This window comes from Lactuca serriola, chromosome 3 (genome assembly GCF_051521515.1).
Source record: "Lactuca serriola cultivar US96UC23 chromosome 3, Lser_US96UC23_V15, whole genome shotgun sequence".
In the NCBI taxonomy this organism is placed as follows: Eukaryota; Viridiplantae; Streptophyta; class Magnoliopsida; order Asterales; family Asteraceae; genus Lactuca; species Lactuca serriola.
In genome coordinates, this window is record NC_136410.1 from 266,564,874 (window position 1) to 266,575,645 (window position 10,772).

General features: G+C 37.8%; 1 protein-coding gene across 1 annotated transcript; it reads left to right on the forward strand.

Moving 5' to 3' along the window:
- Positions 1-3,568: 3,568 nt before the first annotated feature.
- On the forward strand, positions 3,569-4,468 carry LOC145096232 (uncharacterized). Its single transcript, XM_079033989.1, has one exon. The coding sequence runs from the start codon at positions 3,569-3,571 to the stop codon at positions 4,466-4,468; it is 900 nt and encodes a 299-aa protein (XP_078890115.1).
- Positions 4,469-10,772: the final 6,304 nt, after the last annotated feature.

Genomic DNA, 10,772 nt, shown 5'->3' on the forward strand with positions numbered 1-10,772 from the left:
GGAGTACCCAATGGGTTTTATCTCAATCCAACAAACCATGGATCATTAGCCCACTATATAAGAATAGATGATTTACACAATCAACCCCATATATTTAATTAGTATCTTTTTTATCACAAAAATTAATTCCAAATTAATTCTTGATCAATACTAATTAAATAAATAATATTATTAATATATTAGAACTTATAGTATATTAATAAACCATAAGTGTCCTTTTCTCATTTTGTCTATCCAAGTGTTATGATTGATAGTGGCATATTTAGCCTTATATTAAGTATAGATTTTTGTCATTTATTAGCTAATTTATTGCATATCATGGGTAAAAGATACTTAAAAGTGTTTGAATTGTGTTTCCAGTCTAAAAGTGAAGCTCGAAAGAAAAAGGAAGCAGGAGAAGCGGTTGGGAGCTCGGGAATTGAACTAAGAAGAAAAATGCTAAAAAGACAAGGTTCTCGGCGAGTAGGGTTGACTACTCGGCGAGTCTCATTGAAGATTCGAGAAGATAAAGACTCCGTGACTTACCATGTACGGGAATTAAGGGATGGACTCGATGAGTCGGTCTTGGACTCGGCGAGTCGGTTTGAATCTATAAAAACAGCTGTCCAGATCGACACAAGGTATTCTGGAACCCTTAGGGAGGAGCAAGCTGCGAATTATAGTCAGGAGAGATCTGAAGAACGAACATACAACTCTAAAATCAATTCCGAAGGAAATTTGAGGTAAAATTACATCATTCTTACTTTAATCTAGTGTTCTTAATAATGTTTAGATTTTAGATTTCGTTTTTGTGCTGTTAAATACCTCAATCATGAGCTAAAACTTTTAAACTTCTGTTTGGGGAGACAACATTGATACTATGGTGTGATTTATGGTAGGGTAAATTTAATATTGGTGATTTTGTTGATTCTAGCTTGTTAAAGAACCTTATGTGTGAATAATAACTAATTTTCTGTTAATAGGAAGATAATTAAGCTGCATGAACATCTCTTAATTGCTACCTCATATAATTTATGTGACCAGTTTATTATATGACTAGGATTAGCGACTGTGAAACTAGAATTAGTAGAAAAATAGGTAAATTCATGTGTGAGCTTGTGTGATGACCATCAACAAGAGGTTAACTAAAGGACCAAATTAGTTAGCCATTACATGTCTTAATTAACCCGAATAAATAACCTAGTGAATTGAATTAAATTAGACAACTGGCCACTGTTTGAGTTAGTTTGTTCTCTAAGGATTAGTGCAGCGAACGTGAATCTAATCACTTGAATAGGTAGCCAATAGAAGAAATAATCCATTGCACTACTACCATAATATGAACCATAGGATCAATTGAGTTGAACTAAACAGAAGTTCCCTTCGTCATTGAATTTATTTGAATCTTTTCTTTTCTAGTTTTCAGTCAAAGTAATAGTTAGTAAGTTTCTAGTTTTGTAAAACTAGAGAAAAACCCTTTTTATTATTTAATTTTAGATAAAATTAGTCTTTAGTTTTAATTTACCGTTCCCTGTGTTTGATACCCTACTTATTTAGCTTTAGCACAATTGATAGGTCCATTGCCTTTGTGTGTTCATTTTATAATTAAAAGTAGGCTTAAAACTAGTTCGTTTATCACACACAAGTTTTTGGTGTCGTTGCCGGGGAACAGTTCTAAATTAGCACTAATTTCTATTTTTATCGATCCTTTGTGTGAGATTTATCTTACACAAAGTTAACTCTTAGGTAATTTAGTAAATAAGTTAGGTTTTAATATTTATTGGTTTTTATTTTAGATCTGTCAACTTTTCTGTTTTTTCCTTGAACTCGCCGAGTGCACTCGAAGCAACTCGGTGAGTCCATCGCTGATTCACAGTTTTAGTTTTTATTTTATTTTTGTTCTTTTTATGCGTTTTTCTTGGTTTATTTGTAGTTGTTTCATGACCCGAGGATCTGAGACACCTTTAGTCCCTCCACTAGAAGACCCGGAGTCCGCCCTAAGGAAGAGAAAGGGAAAATCCGTTGGAGAATTCATTTCTTCAAAGAACTCGCCACTAAAGAATCTAAAATCCGTTTTTAGAAAGAAGAAGAGAAGCAAATCAGGAGCTTCCAGCACCTCTATAGCAATAGAAGACCCGATCAAAGAGGACACCGAGTACGAAACCGAAGGAGAAGAAGACCCCACTTTCGGGCACGAATCCGACTTTGACGATGAATTAGAAATTATCATGGCTAACATCGATGAAGTCCCCATGGGGGAATGGAAGAAGAGGATGCGTGACGATACAGGGCCGGGACTTGTGCAACCCGCAATTCCCGCTACTGCTACTTTCGAGCTAAAGGGCCACATACTCGCTCAACTCAAGGATATTCCCTTCTATGGAAAAGACCACGAAGATGCCTACAAGCACTTGGATGAAGTCAATGATGTAGCTGATTAATTCAATGTTCCAAATGTGCCTCGCGTGACACAACTACTTTGCATGCTTCCAGTTACATTGAAGGGTGCTGCAAAAGATTGGCTCAAGTCACTCCCTCCCGGGTCGGTCACCACGTGGGCTAAGATGAAAGAAGAATTTATTGACCACTTTTCCCACCTTCTAAAATAGCTAAATTGAAGAAGGCCATTGCCAACTTTGAACAACAAGCTAGAGAGTCACTATATGAAGCTTGGGAGAGGTACACGAGCCTGCTAAGGAATTTCCCACACCATGACCTTAATAGTCAACAAGAAGTCTCCATCTTCTATGACGGAGTCAATGTTACAACAAGGCAGTTACTTGACTCGCAAGGCCCGCTCACAAAGAAGGCACCCCCGGTGATCAAAGAATTAAGTGAAGTGTTCTCTAAGCATTCTAGAGAATATCATAACCCACGAAATGAAGTAACTAGTGGGTTAGTGAACACAGTCAACGATGGCATGGCGGCGATGATGTCTAAACTAGACAGTTTAGATAGAAGAATGACGAAGATGGATCAAACAATCGATGCTATCCGGGTGGGATGTGAAAATTGTAGGGGACCTTACTTAACTAAAGAGTGTGACTTGGATGAGAATGGAAACAAAAAGGCGCAAGTTTTCTATTCAAGTGGCGACAGATACGATGAGAATTGGTGGAAACCCAAGAAGGAATGGCTCCTGTATGAAGAATACAAAAAGGCAAAGGAAGAGAAATACAAGCAAAAAGAGAGAGGTTTCTATCAAAAGGAAGAACCGGTTGTGGAAAGAAGAGCCTATTTAGAAGAAATGTTCACAAGATTTATTCCGGCGTCCGAGAAGAGGCAGAATGATCATGATGCTGCAATACAAGAGACCAGGAGTATACTTAGGAATCAACAAGCATTTATAATTAACATTGAGAAACAGCTTGGGCAACTAGCACATCAAGTGAACAAGAGAAGACCGGGTGAACTTCCAAGTAAAACCGAGAATAATCCGAGAATGGAGAATGTGAATGCTATAACATCTAGTTATAGGGAAATTTTCACTCCTCTGACCTCTGCATAGAAGGTCTCAACTAAGGTGCAAGAAGAAAAGATAGAAGAGTCAAGTTCAGCTAAACCCGACCCGACTCACCGAGTCCCTCTAATGGACTCGACGAGTCCATGCCCTGATGACAAATCTGTTGTTTCCTTAAAGCCTTACAGGCCTCCTTTGCCATATCCAACTCGATCCATACCTGATGAAAAGGTCATAGCGTACAGAGCTTTCATGGAACATGTTAAAGCCTTTCAAGTCAACATTCCATTTGTGGAAACGATGCTTCAAACTCCCAAATACTTAAACTTGCTTAAGGGTCTCTTTGTTGCTAGAAAAGATATGGCAGAAGTCACGGAATTAGTATTGAATGAACTACAAGAAAAGAAGGGCGATTCGGGAAGCATCTCGATTCCTTGCGAATTTGGGAATATACTTTCTACTCAAGCATTGACCGATTCGGGTGCAAGTATTAACTTAATACCTTTTTCTTTCTTCAAGAAGCTGAATTTACCGGAGCCGAGGTTTATTAATATGAAGATCCATTTGGCGGACAAGACAATAATTCGTCCAAGAGGTGTTTGTGAAGATCTTCTCATAAAAGTGGACAAATTTGTATTCCCCGTGGACTTTGTAGTGCTTGACATGGAAGAAGACCCCAAAATTCCAATTATTTTGGGGAGACCATTTTTGAATACCGCATGCACATTGATAGATGTATGCGAGTCCACACTAACATTGAGGGTAGGTGATGAGTCAGCTGTGTTCAAAGCTATACCAGAGATTAAGCAAGAAGAAACAAGAAAAGAAGAAGTTTCCTCCATTGATTTGGATGATGAAATACTCCAAAAAGAACTTGCACTCCTACAAGAAGAAGACCCAAGTAAATTTCTACTATCTTCTGGAGGAAATGGTGATGTTGAAAAAGACTTAGAGGAGATAGAGAAGATGCTGAAGGGAACTGATTCAGAAAACACAGTGGATTGTGAGGAATTCGCACCGACTCGCTGAGTCAAGCCGACGGACTCGACGAGTCCAGTCGAAAATCTCAACAACTTGGATTATCTTGATCTGCTTGTTACCAGTCCCTTGCCTGATTTGGACATGAATATTTTTCCTAATTCTTTAGAAGATCAAGCAGCAGAAGGCTGAATTGTTAAAGCATATGGTGACTTCCAATACGTTCAAGTAGCTTGTCTCGATACAATGATGCAAGAAGATGAAGACATTCGAATCGACAAGGAGGCAAGTTTTCGGGAGGAGGAGAATGCAACGGTTAGGAAAGATGATACTGATAAACCATTCATTGAGCCACGTATAACCAAACCTCGAGCCCGAGTTTTGACCAATTATGAAGTAATGAAGTTTAAAGAAGGAGAAGGACAAAAGGGGGTGAAGAAGAAGAAGGTGGGGAAAAGGAACATGCATGAAATTGAAGAAGATGCCACAAGGAAAAAGAGAGAAGAATTGAGACGGGCTTACAAGAGGAAGATACATGCCTATAAAACGAAGTATAAACCGCAAAAGATTAGACGTGCATTCCCGATGCAGGAAAATGAAGACACGTAGATGGGAATGAGTCCAGCTAATGACTCCTTAAAAAGAAGCGCTTGGCGGGAGGCAACCCGTTATTAGAGTTTGCTTTCTTTTATCTTTCTCGTTTTAGTTTTTGTTTGATTTTCATTTTTAGGATTTTATTTTTCTATTTTCATCTTCTAAATCATCAAACATGACTGCTTGAGAATGCGTATGGGCTGAGTGTTGGGTGGATTGAATTTTTTTATGAATAAATGACAAAATGATACAATTTTTGAATTGTTTACAAGTGAATCGCCGAGTCTGACCCTGACTCGACGAGTCTATTCAGGTTCCAGATGAGTTTCAATTCGCGGCCAGACTCGCCGAGTCTGACACTGACTCAACGAGTCGATTTTATTTACAAAAAAAAATTAATAATTATATTTTTACATCTGGTAAAATTAGGGTTTTTACCCTAATGTGCTCATATTCCATTCATACTCGCCGTGCGCCTACTCGTATTCTCTCTCAAGCACTCATCAAGTTCTTCACTTTTTCTTCAAAATTTTCGAATTCCATCAACCAAAGTACTTAATTTCTTCAATAATTTTGTTAAAGTCATGATTTTTAGATGTTATAAAGTATCAATTTTATAGAACACCCGTTTTTGAAGTTTAGTGAATTTTTAGGGTTTTAGATTTTGGATTAATTGTGGTGTTTTGGATGGATATTCTTGCTCTAATACACCTTATGTACATCCCTAGACAAACCCTTGGAAAATTTTGAGTTTTTATGGGTGCATTGGAACTGACCCATCGACTGACTCGCGCAGTTCATCAGACTCGCCGAGTCGTTCATGGACTCGACGAGTCCAGTCGAGAGCCCATAAATTTTTTTGTTTTAATGTGTTTCTGTGTCTTTTGGATTGTTTTGTTAATTGTTTTACATGAACCATGTTTTCAAGAGGACAAAGCTCTCAAGGAAGTCAAGGAGATTTCCCTTGGTTGGATTTTCCACAAATCAATTCAAATTCAACAAGAACCAAGTGGAAGAAGAAGCATGCGGAGCTCCAGAAAAAGGAGATATGTGCTCCCAATACAATTGATTGGGAATGGTTGGGGAGAGTCAGTTATGAAGAAGACTTGGCCCCTTATATCATCAAAACCTTTGTGCACAATGGAGTGTCCGTTACATGTGATGGATGGAGTCGGGTCTTCCGTATTCAAGAGCCGATTTATCGTGTGTTGTGTCTGGAGTTCTTTTCCACAATACACTTCCAGGGTGTGGATGATTATTATAACCCCGGAAGTGTTACTTTTTGTCTTGGGGGCGAGCTTCGTCATTGTTCCATGGTCGAACTAGCTTGGAGATTGGGGATATATGACCAACAAGTGGTCAACACAGATACATTTCAAACATTTTTGGAGCATTGCCACAACGCATTTCCGGATGGGATCACAAGTTCAAGTTGGTGGAACACCATTGCTAATAAAGTTTATATTCCGAAGTCGGCTCAAGAAGGGAGCATACGATCGCCTACACACCGCCTTATTCACCGACTGATTTCAAATACCATTAACCAAAGGAAAGATGATGACAAGGTTTCTAACCTTGATGTTTTTTTTCTTTGGAGCATCATTACGCCCAACACTTTTTGCAACATTCCATGGTGCATTGCTTCATACTTGGCGGAGGGAGCGGTCAAGGACCGCAAAACTTCAAGAATTAATGGTGGCATGTTCATGACACGTTTAGCTCACTCTTATGGGCTAATGACTAGTGGTTCTTGGAACTTGCTGACGGAGATCCCGACATCTCCCTTTAATCCCATTCTTTTTCGCAGGGCACGCATTATTGAAGATTATGGGGGAGGTCATTATGCTATCCCGCATGACGATCCGATGGTCGGGCCCGAGGCACCGGGAAGGAGGGTTAGATCAAGACATGAGCGGGAAGTGGAGGAGGAACCGCTGGTGATTCCGGTGGACAATGACGAAGTACCAATGGATTAGTACAATGTCAAAATGAAGAGGCTCCACGACCAAATGGCGAGGGGTATTAATTTTAGCAACGAATCCCACATGTGACTTTTTGACCATTTTCATATTCCACACATTGATGAGGGTAACTTCCCCTACATTCCTTCTTGGGACGAGATCATTAACGCAAGGCGGAGTGGAGCTGGTGGGAGCGGGGAGGTGCATGACCATGATGAGGAAGAAGATGATGATTAGTTTCTTTTATGTCTTATTGAACAATTTTTATTTGTTTTTATTTTGTTTGGTGTGTTTTAAATTCTTAATTAGGACTTAAACTCTTATGTGCTTGATGATCTATTTGCCTTGGTCTATTTCAAAATTTGGTTTAGGAAATGCTTGCATAAGGAGTCTAGAGTATGTGAGAAAAACATGGAAATGAGTCAAGAAAGGTCGACGTATTGAGTCTAAGTGTCGAGTCCGGTCCGAAAGGGTTTATGAGTGAGCGTTTACTGGAGCTATGGGAAGTTTTGAAGTGCATTACAAGCTGGATTCAAGACAGAATTTCTTTATTTTTCACCCAGCGATGACTGGCCGAGTACAATTAACCTACTCGACGAGTCTCAATACCTTTTCATGATTTCAATAATTTCGCGCTATTACTCGACGAGTCGTTTGCGTGACTCGACGAGTCCTTCATTTATCTACCACAAGGGCTGCTGATTTGATGCTGATAGCCACATCACTTGACCACTTATTCTTTGCAATCAATTCCTGGAGATTCTACGGTATTTTTCTTGCACATTTGGAGCTACCCACATGCGATTTGATGCCCAAGACATGGATAAGCTGTTCCCATGTCTAAACATCGATTGAAGTAGGAGCTTAATAAAAGATGATCAGCCTAGCAACTGCTACCCTAGGGGAGTTTGTTCTAATTCCCTCTACATTTCTTGTTTTTATTTTTTCATGCATAACATGCAATGAGGACATTGCATAAATTAAGTGTGGGGTAGGGGTTGATGTCATCTTAGTAAATGTAGAATCCTCATGTCCTAATTTAGGTTACTTTTAAATTTTTGTATACAAAAAAATGTTGCTTAGGGCTTAATTTAGAAAATTTTGGTAAAATGAAATTAGGATTTCATGTTAGAGTTATGTTGATGATTGCATGAAAACTCAAATGTTTAGTTGAGCCTATATACGTTCTAGTGCATTTATGGCTTCCTTATTCCTATGAAATCATGGGACAAAAACACGACCTCACTTAGCCCGAAGGATTCAATATGTTTAGCATCGTGTACCATAAATGTATCCAGGAAAATTATTATCCTTAACAAATAAAGGTTGAAGTTGAGCGCCCCTGCTTAAGCATGTAGGGTTTTGAGTGAAAAAAGTGAGGTACATATAAAAAAATGATAGAATTACAAGAAAAGTTGTAAGAATTTTGGAGCAACTAAAGTGAAGATCAAAAGATCAAAATTCCAAGAGTTCAAAAATTGAAGATACCAAAAATCAAATCAAACAAGGTGGTGAATTCAAAGAAATTGAAGATCAAATTATCAAGGAAGTGAAGAATTCAAAAGAGCTCCATAGTGGTATCATAAATTGTAATCCTAGGTTATGTATGCTTGGGTTGCTCAACCAAAAATACCTTGAGGATAGGAGATTTTTTGCGGATGGATTCGGAGGGATGCATAAAATGAGCATTGTTCGGGATAAGTGGGTGAATGTTTATGAGGATTTTATGTATTTGGAATATTGGGGGGTTTTAGGAAAATTTTAGACACAAATGCATGCGTTGCGGTCTTTGCATAATGGCTGGGTTGGATTGGAGTTGTCATATGTGATTCTAATGTGCTAAAATTCAATTTAGCTCGGGGGCAAGCAAAAGTCAAGTGTGGGGTATTTTGATAGTGGCATATTTAGACTTATATTAAGTATAGATTTTTATCATTTATTAGCTAATTTATTCCATATCATGGACAAAAGATACTTAAAAGTGTTTGAATTGTGTTTTCAGTCTAAAAGCGAAGCTCTGAAGCAAAAGGAAGCAGGAGAAGCGGTTGGAAGCTCGGGAATTGAATAAAGAAGAAAAATGCTAAAAAGAAAAGTACTAGGCGAGTAGGGTCGACTACTTGGTTAGTCTCATCGAAGATTTGAGAAGATAAAGACTCTGTGACTTACAATGTACGAGAATTAAGGGATGGACTCGACGAGTCGGTCTTGAACTCGGCGAGTCGGTTCGAATCTATAAAAACAACTGTCCAGATCGACACAAGGTATTCTAGAACCCTTGGGGAGGAGCAAGCTGCGAATTAGAGTCAGGAGAGATCTGAAGAACGAAGATACAACTCTAAAATCAATTCCGAAGGAAATTTGAGGGAAAATTACATCATTCTTACTTTAATCTATTGTTCTTAATTATGTTTAGATTTTTAGATTTCGTTTTTGTGCTGTTAAATACCTCAATCATGAGCTAAAACTTTTAAACTTCTGTTTGGGGAGACAACATTGATACTATGGTTTGATTTATGGTAGGATTAATTTAATATTGGTGATTTTCTTGATTCTAGCTTGTTAAAGAACCTTATGTGTGAATAATAACTAATTTTCAGTTAATAGGAAGACAATTAAGCTGCATGAACATCTCTTAATTGCTACCTCATATAATTTATGTGACCACTTTATTATATGACTAGGATTAGCGACTGTGAAACTAGAATTAATAGAAAAATAGGTAAATTCATGTGTGAGCTTGTGTGATGACCATCAATAAGAGGTTAACTAAAGGACCAAATTAGTTAGCCATTACAAGTCTTAATTAACTTGAATAAATAACCTAGTGAATTGAATTAAATTAGACCACTAACCACTGTTTGAGTTAGTTTGTTCTCTAAGGATTAGTGCAGCGAACGTGAATCTAATCACTTGAATCGGTAGCCAATAGAAGAAATGATCCATTGCACTACTACCATAATATGAACCATAGGATCAATTGAGTTGAACTAAACAGAAGTTCCCTTCGTCATTGAATTTATTTGAATCTTTTTTTTTTTCTAGTTTTCAGTCAAAGTAATAGTTAGTAAGTTTCTAGTTTTGTAAAACTAGAGAAAAACCCTTTTTATTATTTAATTTTAGATAAAATTAGTCTTTAGTTTTAATTTACCGTTCCCTGTGTTCGATACCCTACTTATTTAGCTTTACCACAATTGATAGGTCCACTGCTTTTGTGTGTTCATTTTATAATTAAAAGTAGGCTTAAAACTAGTTCATTTATCACACATCAATGATGCCATGCAACCTAAATGTACCATGCCAATCGGGTCAAGTACATACCAAAAATAGTTATGAACTTAGACACCTACTCCAACAGTCTCCCACTTGGGTAAGTCTAATAACTATAACTGCAAGTATGACTTCAGGAACTGATCAACAATTATAACTCTTTCAAAGCCTCGCAGAACTAAGATGACCTGCCATTGAAGATAAGTGATCATATAATCCTCTACTCTCAAGATATCAGCCGGATAAATACATGGAACAATGTCGTACTTATTGTCTAGCAGTTGGTTTCCCGATTTCCGATTTGTTTGACATAGAACTTAATCGAACACATTAATTTAGTTCTGACCGGGCCCAGTACATAGTTCAAAACAAAATCATCGAGGGCCCCAAATATTGCTTTTAATCCTCTAAGGACTAAAAGGAGCAGATAAAATTTTACTCATACGCTTGTTCTACTACTTGTTGAATCATACACGAAGGTATGTTTTATAACATCGATTTACCAATGCGTTTTCATACAATAAATGTGTAAC